This window comes from Canis lupus, chromosome 10, assembly GCF_048164855.1.
Source record: "Canis lupus baileyi chromosome 10, mCanLup2.hap1, whole genome shotgun sequence".
Lineage (NCBI taxonomy): Eukaryota > Metazoa > Chordata > Mammalia > Carnivora > Canidae > Canis > Canis lupus.
In genome coordinates, this window is record NC_132847.1 from 37458561 (window position 1) to 37475178 (window position 16618).

The 16618-nt window shown below is 40.5% G+C and overlaps 2 protein-coding genes across 10 annotated transcripts in view; one reads left to right on the top strand and one right to left on the bottom strand.

Annotated features, from left to right (window-relative positions):
* Positions 1 to 16618, top strand: part of CCDC171 (coiled-coil domain containing 171) — a 467902-nt gene that overhangs the window by 312999 nt on the left and 138285 nt on the right. Inside the window, exon 26 of one of the 5 annotated variants that reach the window (XM_072841434.1) lies at positions 9675 to 9767. The exons of the other annotated variants lie outside the window; for them this stretch is intronic. Coding sequence (XP_072697535.1) covers positions 9675 to 9698 — 24 coding nt within the window. The 3' untranslated portion in view covers positions 9699 to 9767. Of the gene's footprint in view, positions 1 to 9674; positions 9768 to 16618 lie in introns of those variants that run through there. 5 annotated transcript variants of the gene reach the window in all.
* LOC140641475 (uncharacterized) overlaps positions 700 to 16618 on the bottom strand; it is a 41598-nt gene continuing 25679 nt past the window's right edge. For 3 of the 5 annotated variants that reach the window (XR_012038003.1, XR_012038002.1, XR_012038000.1), the window contains 3 exons: positions 10703 to 10815; positions 9961 to 10081; positions 7144 to 9770 (listed from right to left, as the gene is read on the bottom strand). The gene's annotated coding sequence lies outside the window, so the exon portion shown is untranslated. Of the gene's footprint in view, positions 778 to 6417; positions 6507 to 7143; positions 9771 to 9960; positions 10082 to 10702; positions 10816 to 16618 lie in introns of those variants that run through there. The other 2 variants (XR_012038001.1, XR_012038004.1) reach the window with 2 other exon arrangements.

Sequence of the window (16618 nt, forward strand, 5' to 3'; positions counted from 1 at the left end):
TGTGCTTTTGTCCTTTATTCTTTAATATGATGCATTCCATTGGTTAATTCTCACATATTAAACCAACCTTGCATTCCAAAGAATAACCCTCACTTGGTTACAGTGTTGTATAATTCTTTTTTTGTGTGTCACTGGATTCCATTTACTAGAATTTGTTGAAATTCTGTATCTCTGTTTATAATTATAAGATATATTGGTCTGAGGTTTTATTTTCTTATGATGTGTTTGGCTGATATTAGGGTAATACTGGGCTTATAGAATGAATTGAGAAACTCTTCATCCTATTCTATTTTTCGGAAGAGTTTGGAAAAGATAGACGTTAGTTTTTCTTTATACATTTAATAGAATTTACCAGTGAAGCTATCTGGACCTGGGACTTTTTTAATGGGAAGTTTAAAAAGCTATTTTAAAAAATCTTTTTAAGTTTTGGTAAAATATACAAAACATAAAATTTACTATTTTAATTACTCTAAATATTACTATTAATTTTTGAATTATTAATTTGTTCTTTTTGCTAAGACCAGGCTGTGTGTTTAGCAAAACTTTGATGAAGACTTGAGAATAACTTAAGGGAGTTTTATCAAAGAAAAGAAAAAATTTAAAACTAAAAATAGACATAAAGACTCCCAATGTTCTTAGGAAAATCCCTTCCACAAAGTCCCTCTCCTTGGTCTGCTGCCATGTTTTAGAGGCCAACTTACCTCTCCACAATGGGTGTGCTCTATGGTGTTTCCTTTACTCAGACTCCAAGTATTCTACCCATACATGAAGTGAGTCCTTGAAAGAATAGAGAAAATATGTCAGCTTTCCTTCCAACCTACTTCTTAGCCAAAGTCTACTGACACATAATAAATCAAATTTTAGATATAATTACACAAAGCAGTTGATGTTTTCTGGAAATTCTAAATTTCAAATTAGTATCTTGGCTTTACCTTCATAGAATCGAAGTCTATTGAAGTAGTTTTTCCACAACAATAATCAGCCTCTCAAAGTAGATTCAAGCAACTAAATTTCTGAAAATACACACTATTTTCAAGATTTCAAAGGCTCCAGAGCTGATTCTTTTTTTTAAATTTATTTTTTATTGGTGTTCAATTTGCCAACATATAGAATAACACCCAGTGATCATCCCATCAAGTGCCCCCCTCAGTGCCCGTCACCCAGCCAGAACTGATTCTTAACCTGGACTCAAGTCAAAGTTCTTGAGCTTCCCCTCGTCTTAGTGATCTTACTTGCTCATGGCCCAGAGAAGGGATGTGGCAGCTGATGCTGTGCTCCCCCCACAGCACCCTCAGCATCTGGATTCCATTCCTGAGACAGTAGCCTACATGTAGGGCCTCTGTGCCCCCCGTGCTCATGTATTCCAATCTGGATTCTCTCTCAATGTAAACCTACTAAAACTATTTTCTTAAAAGCTGTTTCTCATGGCTTAAAACCATCTTCAAAGATCTTTTCTCCAGCCTTCCCAAATTGTAGAAGGTCCTTGGCATTTGTCTGGGGCTTGTCATCCTACTTGTGTAGACATTTGTTTCCTGTTATAATAGCATGATGTATATTTTAGGGTGTTGCTCACAGGGTTGTATTTTTTTTAAACAAGTTCGAAGCATCTGCTACAGACTGAATTGTGTTTCTTCAGAATGCCTGTGTTAAAGCCCTAGCCCCCAGTGTGATGGTGGGCTATTAGGAGGTAATTAAGGTTAGATGAAGTCTTGAAGGTAGGGCCTTCACAATGAAATTAGTGGCTTTACAAGAATAAAAAGAGTGAGAGTCTCTCCCCTGTGTAAGGACACTGCAAGAAGGTGGTTGTCTGCAAGCTGGGAAGACAGCCTCTCATGAGAGCTGAATTGGCTGGCTCGTTCATCTTGGTCAGCCTCCGCCTCCAGAGCTGGGAGAAAAAAAAATGTTGGTGAAGCCATCCCGACCACGGTATTTTGTTACAGCAGCCTGAGCTGACTAAGACAGCATCCTAACTTCCAAAGTGAGTGTCTAGTTAATGTAAGCAGTCCTGATTTATGTGTAAGAGGATGACAAATAGGTGGAAAGATTTGCCTACAGTAGATAAGCAAAAGATTTTGAAGTAGTAGTTACCTAAACAATGTTAGGTGCTCTTTGTGGATAGAAATACCCAGCTCATTTTAAAGTAGGCCAGAAAAACTGGGAGATTCTTACTACTTCAGAAACAATGCCATACCTTTTCTTCTCCCTTCTCTCCCCCCTCCCCCACCCCTCTTTTCTGGCTCCGTCTGTCTCTTTTCCATATACTCTCAGCATGACTTCCTAAAGGTACAGATTAAATGGTTGGGGTTATTTGAAAAAGTGTCTGAAGTTCTCCTCCCAGCCAAAGGAATTGTACTATAAAGTAGAATAATGTGAAAGGGAGGAGTTTGTCTTTTTCATGCACAATAAAAAGCTTTCGATTCTTTTAATAACTGAAAAGGTTTGTACTTCTGTTGGAGTCTCTAAGAACTTCTGATAAAGTTCATATTGTAGTTGTAGTTTATTTCACGAACTCGGAGAATGCAGACTTCGGCGAAGCTTCTGGCTTTCTCCGCACACTTCCTCTCTTATGGAGCATACATCAGTATGAAGAATGCAAATTAAGGGAGTCTGTTTAGAACTTAATGTAAAGGAAGAGATCATAGCACAAACATAGACTTTGTGCACTTCTCAGGACTTCTTATCAATCAGCAGTAATTGAGCTTGGATTGTGTTTATGGCCCGGAGTGATGGTGTAAGAATTTAGAACCAGATTCACTCAGCAGCTGTGTGACTTTAGGCATGTTATTTAACCTCGTGTACTTCAGATTCCTCTCAGGGAGAAGGGAGATAATGACACCTTTTTTTTTTTTTTTTGTTCCCAAGCTCTTGTGAACATTCTGTGAGGGAATATTTGCACACAGCTAAATGGCACAGAGTAGTCACTGTCTCCAATGAGGGGTAATTTGATTACGAGGCATTGAATCTCCCTGAAAATTATTGGAAGGAAAGCAGAATAATTCATGGAACCCCAGGGCAAGGAGTGCCACCTGGCCTGCAAAGGAAGCAGAGAGTCCTTGTTAGGACGTGGCCTCTTTCTCATCTGTGTCTGAGCTCCCTGTTCCCTCACCACTGCTGCTTCTCCCTCCCTGCTGACTGGCTCTCCCAGCTCCATTTCCTAATGGCTCAGGTATGGCCACCATAGCTCTGGTTCACATAATTTTCCAGTTTAAGACCCCCAAAAGAGCTTAGCCTGGAGCCCTTGAGCCTTTGTGGCCCACCTCCCTAAGGTCATCTGTGTGCGCAGAGAGCAGGGCCTCTGTGTGGGCCGCCACCAGCTCGGCGGAGGTGCCAGGGAGAGCCTGTGGAGATGTGGTGGATTCTCTAAGAAAGTGCTGGTGGGGGTGAGGGCATCTCCAGAAAAGTCTCTCAAAAAGCAGTGACTTCTGTTCTTCCTTGAAGTCACCTCTGACTCATAAAGCCACCTAATTATGTCAGTTTTAATCCTTGATTTCTGGTGCAGCACTGAACTGTGGACTAGTTCCTGTTTCTTGAAGCTCAGATTGTAGCTTCCACATAAGTATGCCGTCCTGGTTAGCCTCCTACTTCTTTGATAGAGATATTTTCTGTTCTGACCCCTCCTCCTCTTTTCCATGAAATAATCGACACTTTTTAAGGTTGTGTGTTGATGGCTACTCTCTTTCCCCTAGTTGTCTGTCCCTTCTTGTGCTCAGGACACAATGCTTGTCAAGTCAACGAGAGTCCTCCTCCTTTCTCTTTCTTCTTCTATGCTTAATTTCATAGGAATATCTGGCTTTTCTTTTTAAAATATGACATTATTACTATTTTTTAGCTTATTTCCCAGACTCTTTTCCAAATGTTTTGAGACCAGGTAATAATGTAATATTTCCTATATTTTATGCAGTTTGTATCATGGGTTTTGTGATAAGTTTTGGGGTGTGTGTGTGTGTGTGTGTGTGTGTGTGTGTGTGAATCTCTGGAGTATGTAAAGAATAGCTAGGAAAGCAGCTTAGTAGGTACTTAGCACCTTTTTAGGGGATCCTCACTTCTCCCAAAGTCCCACAGGCAATTGTTCCTGGATAAATAGTGTTTGGGAAATCTCTTTGAGCCAGATAATTGTGTAAGGAGTCATAATAATCCACTCATTGAGATGGATGTGATTGCCTGAGATGAGAACTGTCTATAATAATCATTTTACTTATGTTTATAAACCCAAAGGTGAATAAGAACTAAAATCTGTGTGTGTGCGTGCATGCGTGTATGTGTTGGCCTTTAGAAACTAAGCACCACTGTGCCAACTCTATCTCAACTGCAAGATAAGGAAGAAATTTGAAGTAGGGAAATCAGAAACTCTTCTCCAAAACCGTCTTTCCATCCAGAAGCATTGAAGTTTCTAATCCATTGTGGGGTAGAAGCCAGGGGAGTCTGTAATCCTTGGTGTCAGAAGAGACTGCAGTGTAGTCTTACATCAAGCAAAACTTGGCAGTGTGGCTTTGAAATAGTAGAGTCCAGGTGGGCAACAAGACAAGAAAGATAATGCCAGTGCCACAGGCCCCGGAACAAATGTGAGTCACCACAGGTAATTTGAAGTCCTAACACCTATTATGGTCAAAGAAAGTGCAGACATCCAGGGCTCAGGAAGCGTGCCACAATGGATGGAATGAAATACAGCTTCATGCCTATCTAATTAAGAGGATTTTTTAAAAAAAGATTTTATTTATTTATTCATGACAGACACAGAGAGAGAGAAAGAGGCAGAGACACAGGCAGAGGGAGAAACAGGCTCTATGCAAGGAGCCTGACGTGGGACTCGATCCTGGGCCTCCAGGATCACACCCTGGGCTAAATGCAGTGCTAAACCGCTGGTCCACCGGGGCTGCCTGAGAGGATTTTTAAAATGATGATAACTCTGTGCCAGTAATAGTGCCACTGTGGGTGGTATGTAAATAAGCACAATAATTCTGGAAAGCATTTGACCTTATATATAAATTAATCTTTGGGCAGCCCAAAGATTGGGTGGGTGGGTGGCTCAGTGGTTTAGTGCTGCCTTCAGCCCAGGGTGTGATCCTGGAGACCCAGGATCAAGTCCCACGTCAGGCTCCCTGCATGGAGCCTGCTTCTCCCTCTGCATGTGTCTCTGCCTCTCTCTCTCTCTCTCTCATGAATAAATTAGTAAAATCTTTTTTAAAAATCTTTAAGTTCATTACCTTTGATCCAACTTCTAGGAATCTGTCCTAAGGAAATAACCATATGCATACTAAGATTTCTCTGATATGCATCACAAGGTTATTTGTAAAAACAAAATTACGGATTGCCAAATAAATTTTATACTCATAAGTGGTCTATAATGGTCCACATTAAGAATCATGGCTTCATAGAGTGCTTCCTGACATTGCAAAGTCCTCATGATTTGGTGTTTATAAAAAAAATAAGACATGAACTATATATGGAAGCTACTCTTTTTCTTGACTTTCTACTCACAGATTTTTAGAGATGTGAACTGAGGAGGTTGATTTTACCCAACAACAACAAATGTCGAGCTAAGTTTAAAGCCACTATGGACTGTTGAACAAATGAATTTGCATTTCAGAACCAAGCCTATTTTTCTCTATGTGAAATGACTTGTTTTGTCTCTCCATGTGTGTATAATGTAAATATCTACACTGGTACATATTTGAGAGAAAACACACCAAAATACTACCAGCAGTAGAATTATGAGTATTTTTAAATTTTCTTTATAATTTGTATTTCATTATACTTTTCTACATTTCTAAATTTCTACCATGCGCATCTATACTTTTATGTTTGATTAGAAGAAAATAAACTATAAAAATGCAAAAGATTGTTTGAAGACAGCACAAGAAGGGAGGCTTTATAATATAGCAAATGTACATAGTCTTGCTTGAAATAATGCAATACACCAAGTGAAAAGACTGGTGGTTGTTGTCTTGATGAATCATACAAATTCCTTTCCTTCCTAAATTGAGCAAGAGATGCATTTGCAGGGAAGCCATCTGACTGTGTAGTCAGATTGCTTCCTTCCATTCAATCAGTACCCTTTATTTAGTCTACAGGACATCAGTGATATGAACACTGTTAATAGGGACAGTCCTCTATTGGGGTGTATCTTCATAGCCAGGCTCTGTGCAAAATACATTACTCATATTTATCTCATAATTTCCAACACTGCTCTTTTGCGACTCCCTTTCACAGATGAGGATATTTAGACCCACAGAGATTAAGTGATTTGCCCCAATTATGCAATGAGGGAATGTCAGACTCTCCTGACCCCCCAACTTTGATATACTAGAAAATACTGGCAATTTAGGAATAAGAAGGTATACTGTGATATGTGGAATAATTGACCATCCAAAGATGATGCTTACAAAAAGAGAGAGAAAAAGAATATGAGTCCCTTACCCTTTGGCAAACCCATTGGGAGTCTTGGAAGAGTACTTGGCAGCATCCATTGAGAAGTGGCTGGACTAGTTCTTGAGTTTTGTGTGCAGCTGTAGATGAGGTCAGATACATCAGCTAATCAATGGAGAATTTCAGGGCATTCTTTTCTTCCCAGTATTGGCTAGTTGTAAACTCTGTACTTGGTTGAAAGACACTACAGAACCAAGTGAGGGGCAAGGAGGGATAACTTAGTAGAGGAATGAAAGCAGAATTTTAAGAAACTGCTGATGTTTAGGAAATGAAAGGGGCTGATAATAGCAATTAATGATTGTGAAATCTGGGCCTCTGCTGTGAGTCTTAAAACCAGTTCTAAAACAGAAGAAGATTAAAATACATATTGATCTGCTGATGGGCCAAAGGTAAAGTTTAAAAGCAAAGCATTGACCAATATGTATTACATTAATTAAACCCTTCTCTGGGATGTGAATAAACACAAGCTGGTAACTAGTATCTGTGAGTTCCTGAATTGATTCCGCATTGAGTATACTTCAAAGATGCAGGGCCATGTCCGTCTGCAATCACCTTCAGAAAGGCTGTCTTGCTGCAGAGGAATGCCATAAGACACTCAAAGTTTTCGTGTGCAACTGATCCCCCTACTTACTTTACTAATGCAGCGGCTGTAATAGCAACAGGCTTTGAAGTGCAAAGCTTTCCTGGAGTTATGCACTCATTAAAAACCACCACGCTTTCATAAAATCCAGGAACTTTAATGGGAAGGATTTCACAGTAAGAGGGCAGCAAGAATCTGCATTGCCCCGATCCATGCCCCCTTGCTTGCTTGCCTGGCATCCACTGAAGGTGTGGACCATCTTATTCAACCTTTGACCCAGCACTCTGTAAAACCCATGAGGACCTTGGACAACTTTCCTGTTGATGTACATGTAGGTGATTGTTTCCATTCTGTTATTTATTTCATTCATTTTTTCCCATATGGTCGATTAACAAAGGTTCTGTAAGGATCCTAAAGGAACCAAGAATCTTATTAATAAAGAAGTACTACGGGTATTTAGAATGTGGCAAGGGTGGTATTTCAAATCAGTGGAGGATAGATGGTTTGTTCTGTACATGACATCAGAATCACTGACAGTCATTTGGAAAAAAATAAAACTAGAACGCTTATGCCAGAATAAACTCCAGAAAAGAAAAGATTTAAATACTTGAAAACTACAAATATACTAGAAATATACATAGATGATTTGTTTTCATGCTATTACTATAGAGAAGGCCTTTCAATGCAAGGCTCCAAACCTAAAATTCGTAACAGAAAATGCTCATAAATTTGACCATGTACAAATTTTAAATCTTATAAAGAAAAACATATGTCAAGCAATGTCAGAAGATAAAAAGCTAGAGAAAAATGTTTACAACGTGCATCAGAAAATGAGCCAGTATCTTTAACATTTAAAGAACTCTTAAAAATCAATATGAAAAAAGTAAACACTCCAATAAAAAATGGGCGAGAACATGGGAGCATCACTTTCCAGAAAAATAAATACAAGGAGATTCACAGCAGCCATATTTATAAAAGGCAAATCTTGGAAATAAAGTTATTCAATGACATGAGTTACTAAATTATTATAACAGCTGTTAAAAAAGAATGAAATAGATTTACGTATATTGATATTGAAAAATGATCATAAGTCCAAAATAATAGTTTTAATTTTAAAATACACAGCAGGATGGGTCACAATGTTTCCTATAATCCCATTGGTATATAGGAACATATGTCAGTTTGGAAGGACACACAAATTAATGGTTAATTCTGGGGATTAGGATTGGAATATAGAAGTATAATTTTAATTCTCTACTGCTTGAATTCTACCTCGCATTATTTTTATAAGTTGAAACACTACATAATTAAATAAATATGAAGGCAAATTGGAGTAACGGCTCAAACCATATAATGAAAATGGAACCTAATACCCAATGCATAATGCTTTGAGAAAGAATGACCAACCAGGCTTAATCCTGAATTGGTACAGGGTGAGGGGGTTGTCCACTGGTGTTCTGGATCTCCCATTCTTTAATCATCTCTGTCATTTGGATCCTTCAGGATGCTGACCCTCAGCATTTGAGTTAGGGATACAAGACATTTATTGAAGAATAATGATAAGGGGGTGTCAGGGAGAGGGAGCAGGACGGGGGAGGAAAAGCCTTGTCTGTGGTGATCTGTCACCTGTAAGAGGCACAGAAGGGAAGGGAAGAAGCATTAGACAGGAGGAGACTCAAATCACAATGTGGATCAGACGAAGGCCGCCTTATATGGTGCTCTAGATGCCTGTTTGAAGAGATCTTGTGGGCAGAGATCACCACCACTAGCACCCCAACTCTGCCCAGCAGACTGCCCAGAGGAGAGTGGCCTCAGCTCCTGCACGGCTGTGGATCCCCAAGGCGAGCAGCTGGAGGCTCTCACTCAGGCACTTCTGGCAGCAGAACAGTAAGGTCTTTCCTGAGGGGAGGTCAGCTTGGGCCTCTGCCTTGGCCACTGGAGTCCAGTCCACCTCCCCATGTAGGTTCAGATAGTAGCTCTTCCAAGGTGCTGATGGGCCTCACTTTCAGGGGAGAAATTTGGGAGGTTAGAGTGGCAAACAACAGCCCCTGTTGCCACATTTGGTCTCAGGCTGGCAGTGAGACTGATTCTCTCCCCACTTCGCTGTCTATTTAAGATTCTTCTTACCCTCAGCTATCCCCTCCACTGGTCTCAGTGACCCCCTGATGGCATCACCCAAATCCTCATTTGTTTTTTTGTTTTGTTTTGTTTTGTTTTTATTTATTTATTCATGAGAGACACAGAGTCAGAGACACAGGCATAGGGAGAAGCAGGCTCCCTGCGGGGAGCCCAATGTGGAACTCGATCCCAGGACCCCAGGATCATGACCTGAGCCGAAGGCAGAGGCTCAACCATTGAGCCACCCAGATGACCCTCATTCCTGGGGTTTTTGAACTCCTGATAACCATACCTTTCTCAGGCCCTTGTCTATTCACAATGGAAGCCGAGGGAGGAAATGCCAGGATGGGGCCACTGTTTGGCTGTGGGGCAGGATAACTGCTCATTGTGTAGGAGTCAAAGGGCACATGGCCCTGCCCCCCCAACCCCCATCACTGTGAAACCCAAAACATGCACACACATTTCCATATGTCTGCTGGCTCTATAAAACTCAAATAGTTTGTAAATTTAGAAACCTGAAACCTTTCTCTCCCGATTATTGTCTCTAAAGTCAAGTTCAAAAACAGAAGAATGAACTTGTCTGCCTCCAGCGATCGTCCTCCTGGCAGTGTGCGTCTCTGGATTTGCCTCAGGAGGAGATGGGTCTCTGTGACAAAACAGTGAGTGAAAAACAAACTGTTTAAAATGTCAAAAAGTGTGAGGTGGCAAAATTAAAAAAAAAATCATCTTTAATGCTTTCTATTTTCCAATGAAGTTGAGGTGAGGCCATCGGCAGACTGAGGGTGGGGAGTAAGTGTGGAGATGGGAGGAGAGGTGAGAGGAAGTGAGGTACTCACCTCAGAGCCTGGGGAAGATTGCTTCCTACATGGAGCCAGCAGCTCCCCTGTGCACTTCCTCTGGTGGTTGCTCAGGTGAAGGCATGAAGAGAGTCGGGTGCATTCTGGAGTGGAGCTTTCCCTGAGACACAGGAGAGTTGGGGGTATTTGTTTATAACGAGGGGCCATAGCACCTGTTCTGGACAAGGACTGATATGCCTCCCCACTTTTATATATCTAACATCTCCCAGTCATCTGGTTCCTCATAAGACTGGCCATAATCATTCTAATCTTCAAAATATCCTTTCTTGGCCCCATTCCCACACCCCCTTCCAGCTTCTGCTCTGCTCTTGCCTCTTCTTCCCAGCCAGATTTCTAGAAAGGTTTATCTATACCTGAGGTCTCCATTTCTTCACCTCTCGTCACTCAACCCACTGCAAACCAGATTCTGCCTCCACCAGGAACCTATATGGTCTCATGAAAGTCACCAGTGGATATTTAGGAACACTTTTTAGTGTGACCTTGCTTAACATCTCAGGAGGATTTGGCACTTAAGACCATTCACTCACTCATGGAATACTTTTGTCCCTGGGCTTCTGTGGCATTCTCTTTGTTTTCCTTCATACCTCAATAACTGCTCCTTCATTTTGTTCATTCTCTCTTTCTTTTCTGCCTGACTTCACTTAGGATTGAGTTTGGATGCACTTAACAGAAAACAAAAAATAATAGTAGGTAAAATAAGATAGAAGAGTAATTCTCTCACAAGTGAAGGAAGCCTAAGGGTAGTTCATACAGGGAGTCAGTGTCCATCTTTCTGTCTCAGCATCCTGTCATCCTTAAGGTCACCTCATTGTCCAAGATGACAGCCTTCACATCCTTATATCAGGAGGCATGAAAAGGAAGGGAGAAAAGGCAAAATGTTGCACCTCCCAAACCAGTCATTAAAGAAGCTTCTTGAGGGACACCTGGATGGCTCAGGGGTTAAGTATCTGCCTTTGGGTCAGGTTGTGACCCTGGGTCCTGGGATCGAGTCCCGCAATGGGCTCCCCACAGGGAGCCTACTTCTCCCTTTGCCTATGTCTCTGCCTCTCTCTGTGTGTCTCTCATGAATAAATAAATAAAATCTTTTAAAAAAAAAGAAGCTTCTTGTAAGCTCCATACAACCCTTGGGTTTGTATTCTGTTGACTTCCTAACTGGAACAGGTAATGAGATGTAGTGTCTTTTTTTTTTTTTTAATTGATTTATTTATTTGAGAGAGAGCAAGAGAGAGTGCATGGGGTAGGGAGAGGAAGAGGGAGAGAGTGTCTCAAGGAGACTCTGCGTTGAGTGTAGAGCCTGACTTGGGACTCAATCTCATGACTCTGAGATCAGGATTCTGAGATTACAACTTTGAGATCATGATCTGAGCCAAAGCCAAGTGTCCGGTGTTTAAACAACTACACCACCAGATGTAGTGTCTTTTAACTGAATAAATCAAGGTCCTATTACTAAAGAAGAAGGAGAGGATGGATACTGGGAAGTTAATTAGTAATTAGATTTGAGTATTCCTGGGGGACTTATCCTGAAGCCTCTTCCTCATCCTGGGCCCTTTGAGGCAAACACATCCATGTCCATGATTTTCACTACTACATTATAGCCACTGTCCATTCCCCAGGGATGGCCTATGTGTGCATCCTTGCAAATCCCAGCTAGCCTGGAGCATCTTGCAAGCAATCTGGGTATTAAAAATATTCAGTCCAAGAAGTTTTTACCTTCTTGAATATTATAGAATTATCAGGTTTTCACATAAAATCAACAGGAAGTGGGTGAGGGTCTGCTCAGTAGAGGAGCCAGGCTAGATACTGTGGGTAAGAAAGATCTCACCTCTACAAAGCTGCACAGACTCACACTTGAGAACATTAACATTTCCACCCTGTGTAACTCAGCAATTTCGTGTTTAAGTTTCTATCCTATGCTGGCCTCTCTGTTAAAGCACTTGGGATGCAAGGTTATGAATTACTCAGAATAGGAAATAGTTCTATTTTTTTCTTGAATTTTAATAATGAAGAATTGAGGAAGATCAATTCTTGTTTTGGAACAAAAAGAACATTATTTATTTTTAACGGAGTTGCCAGCATTCAATTTGCCTGTAATGCATTTTTTAAATCTAGGAGATTATTACCATTAACTGTCTACTTTCAAGATTTATTTTTTTCCTCGAATTTATTTTTATAGCAGTTCGAGTAAAATATGTTTTGTTAAAAATCAGTTCCATTTCCCTTTCAAATAATATTGGACTAAATAACTCAGAAGTTTATCTGGGTTAAAAAAAACCACACACACACCACAAATGCGTGGCACTTATATTCCCATCATTCTTGTTAAAGGCATTTGGGTGCTCTCAATTTTCTACCAATTTGACTATTGATATATGTGGTTGCCTTTCTGCTCTGGTAAGACAATATTTAGAGCCACAAAGTGATTTGCACTTACTTACCAGAAAGAACCATAAGGGAAATGATCAAGAAGCTTAATGGTAGCATATCCAAGATAAGAACATAGTTTTTTGAAGCCCAAATTGGAAATACAACAAAACCCCTCTTTTAAAAGAATTATTTAAGGATATTTCTAATTGGAGAATTAATAATAGAGCTGAGGAAAAGCAGTTGTGACACACCAGGTTCAGTTATAGGGTTTCCAGAGACGGTACCCAATACCCGATGTCCTTTGTGATGGGTAGAACAGGGATAGGAGGGTGACTCTCTGCATTTCAAAGCAGCCAGAAGTGTCCTCTTTTTAGCTAGAAATAGACACTGACTTCCTCTCTGGGTGTAGACAGCTCTTACGATTTGGGAATGACATTTTTGTGAGCTTTGTAGTTTTGCAAAATTAAAACCAGATCTTTTACTGGGATGGAATGTTCAAGATACAGAGGGCCTAACTGTTATTCATAATAATATAAAAAATGCCTGCTATGAGCAGAAATACATCTTTGTGAGATCATAATGAGAGTGACTTAGAGAACGAAAAGGGTTTTTTCTCCTTTAGGCTAAAGGTGAGTAGGAGGACTGGGGAAGGTCATGTTTATCAGGGGAGATGTACCAATATTGTCACTGGGATGATGGACAGAGGACAAAAGTAGGGGATATCCAGGTGATGCTTTCTGGATAGGCATGGTGGCTGGAACCTAGGACAGCAATACCCAATGTCTCCTATGTTGTAGTTTCTTTCTGCTTACCCCATGCCTTCAGTAAAATTGTGTTAGTTGTTACTGCATAGTCTTAGCCATGCTCTGGGAACTCGGAATGAGGTTTGTGGCCATGCTTGTGGCCCAGAAATCTAAGGAGAGAGTCATAACAAAATGGCAGAAATAGGAAGGCAGAGAGAGAGGTGACCACATTTTCTGGCAAGTGACCAGTAGGACACACCTATGGGATACCTAAGTATTTCCTGGTGGCTCTTAGGAAGATTTGGGAGAAATTGATAAAAGAATGGTATTTATACATCCATGAGAGCTTGGAACTCTGACTATACTACCTGAGGTTAAAGAGAGGGATGATTTATGAAGGTTAAGAATGTGGGGACATCTGTGTCACAGACTTAGGAATGACCTTGAGAAGAAACTTAGTAAGGGGGTCAAGACCATTAAATGGGAAAAGGATATTCTTTTCAACAAGTGGTGTTGGAACAACTGGATAGCCACATGCAAGAGAATAAAGTTGGACCCTTACCTCACACCATATTTAAAAATTAACTCAAAATGGGCCAAAGAGCTAAATATAATAATTATAAACCATAAAAATTTTAGAAAACATAGAGATGTATCTTTGTGAGCTCAGATTTGGCAATGGGATAGTAAATATGACACCAAAATATGGAGCAACAAAACAAAAAATAGATGAATTGAATGTCATCAAAATTAAAAACTTTTGTGCATCACAGGACACTATAAAAAATGTGAAAAGATATACCAAGAATGGAAAGTAGTACTTGCAAATTATATATACAATGAAAGTCTTGTATCTAAAATATATAAGAACTCTAACAACTCAATAATAAGGAGGAAAATAACCAAATTAAAAAATGGACCCACATAAACATTTCTTTAAAGAAGATATACAAAGATGGGGCGACTGGGTGGCAGTCAGTTAAGCATCTGACTCTTGGTTTTGGCTTAGGTTGTGATCTCGGGGTCATAGGATCAAGCCCCTCATCAGGCTTCAAGCTCAGTTGATGAGAATGTGAGGAAATTGGAACCTTCATACATTGTTAGTGAAAACACAAAATGGTACAGCTACTTTTGAAAACAGTCTGGAGGTTTCTCAAAGGGTCAAACACAGAGTTACCACATGACCTTGCAGTCCCACTCCTCAGTATATACCCAAAAGAAATGAAAACATGTGTCCACACAAAACCTTACACATGGATGTTTATAGCATTATTAATCATAATAGCAAAAAAATGGAAACAACCCAAATGTCCATCAACTGATGAATGGATAAATAAAATCTAAATCCATAAAATGGAATATTATTTGACCCTAGAAAGGAATGCAACACTGATTCATGCTGCAACATGAAAGAACCTCGAAAACATTATGCCAAATGAAAACAGCCAGCCACAAAAGACCACGTATTATGTGATTCTATTTATATGAACTGTCCGGAATAGGCAAATCTACAGAGCCAGAGTGTACCTTAATTGTTACCTAGGGTGGGCAGAGCAGGGGGTGACTGCTGAAAAATATAGAGTTTCTTTTTAAGTTGATGAGAAAGTTTAAAATTGACTATGGTTATGGTTGTACATATCTGTGAATATACTAAAAATCATTGAATTGTGCACTTTAAATGGGTAAATTGTATGGTGTGTAAATTATATCTCAATAAAGCTGATATGTATAAAGCTGATAGAGTGTATACACAAACACACACACACACACACACCTAGTTTGCCTTCCACTTTAGATGCAGTTAGACAATTCATCTTTCCCAAAGCCAGACTCTTCCCTAATGTTCAGGGCTTCCGGGGCGGGGAAGGAGCCTGCCACCTCCTGCAACTCCTAGCTTCAAGCAATCCTCAAGGGCAGAGCACTGTCCTTCAGGACCAAAAATATCCATTCTCTGGCCCACAGATCCTCGCCTAGCTTTACTAAGAAATCTCGATGCTCTACATCGGATGTCAAAGTTAGACATCTGTGGGACAATCCAAGCTGCAGGAATGTGTGGTTCAGGATCAGGGAGAAATGGGGCATTTGGTGAACTGGGAAGCACATCACTGGGAACATGCATGTGGAGTCACACAACGTGTAGCCCTCATAACTCAACTCACCAAAGATTTTTGAAATTAAAACAGAACAAAACACAACACACAAAGCCAGCACCAGATCAGGCAAGGAAAGCACATCACCGGGCAGGATTTCTCTTATGGGTCATCAGTTCGTGATCTTTGGTCTACAAGAGATGAGCAGTAGCTGTTAAGTATGTTACTTTGCCTTTTCCTGGCTGAATTTTTCCATGTTCTCGGACATGTAATCTTAAAAAAATCATATTTCTTTCTTTTGCTTCTCATCTCTGATGCTGGTTGTGCTCTTGGCTAACAAATTAGTTAAAAACCTCCATTTCAACCAGGAAAGCTGCCTATTATCTCAACCCCTGCTTTGTGCCTTCGATGCTGGCTCCTATTACCCAACTTTGAGTTTGCCGTGTTCCCAGGGCAAGTGGACAGATGTGGTGGTTGCCATTTCTTGTGCCTCCATCATGGCTTCAGATAGCCTAGATACATCATCTGTAAACTCCCACTTGCTCTTCTGTTCCCAGCTGCAGCCCTCATTAGCGTCAAATTGATTTCTGGGACTGCAGCACCCGGTCAATGGCAGACCCCCTCCCCTGCACCCACCCCTAGTGAGAAGTGAAAGGCTGCAGTCCCAGTGGGGCGCTTGCGCTTACTGTAAACCCATCCAGACTCCCCACCGTGTGTTTGCACACAGCCCTCACCTCTTCAGCTCCCTTTCACAAGGACCCTGCTCCACTGTAAACATTTTAGCAAAGTGCATTTTGGGGGGTGAAGTATGAGCTCCACCAAAACGCTTTGTAGTTCAGGGAAAATGGAACACCTCAATTCTCATACATGTAACACTTATTAGTGGTCAAGGGTGAACACTTGGATTTTATCTGAGGATGGAATTCTATTTCTAAATTCCCCTATTATCTAGAGATCAGCAGGATTAGTTTCACTGGCAAATAATGAGACAGAAAAGGCCCAATTAGAGTATTTAGTCCTTATATGGTACATTTCATCCAAGTGTTTCAAAGCCTTTTTTGATAGTCATAAAATTTAGGTAGGTAAATGTTATCAGTTCCAAACCTAAGTGAGACATGCAGTTGAGCCCAGAACCTGTCTTCCCAGGTGGTTCTTGACACTTATGCCCCTTCTTATTGCCTTTTTTCTAACTTCTCCAATCCATTTGTGGCAAATTTTCATTTGCTATGTGTCCGGGAAATATGAGAAAGCCATTGCTTTATATGGTCATTTGATTTTTAAGAAAGGGACATTGACCACAGGCATAAGATCCTTGATTTATAGAACTGGAAGGGACCTTAGGAATCACCTGGTCCCATCTCCTTCAATGCAGATATTATTCAGGAGACACAGAAAGGGCGTATGACATGCTCAAGGTCACACAGCAAGGTGATGACTGAG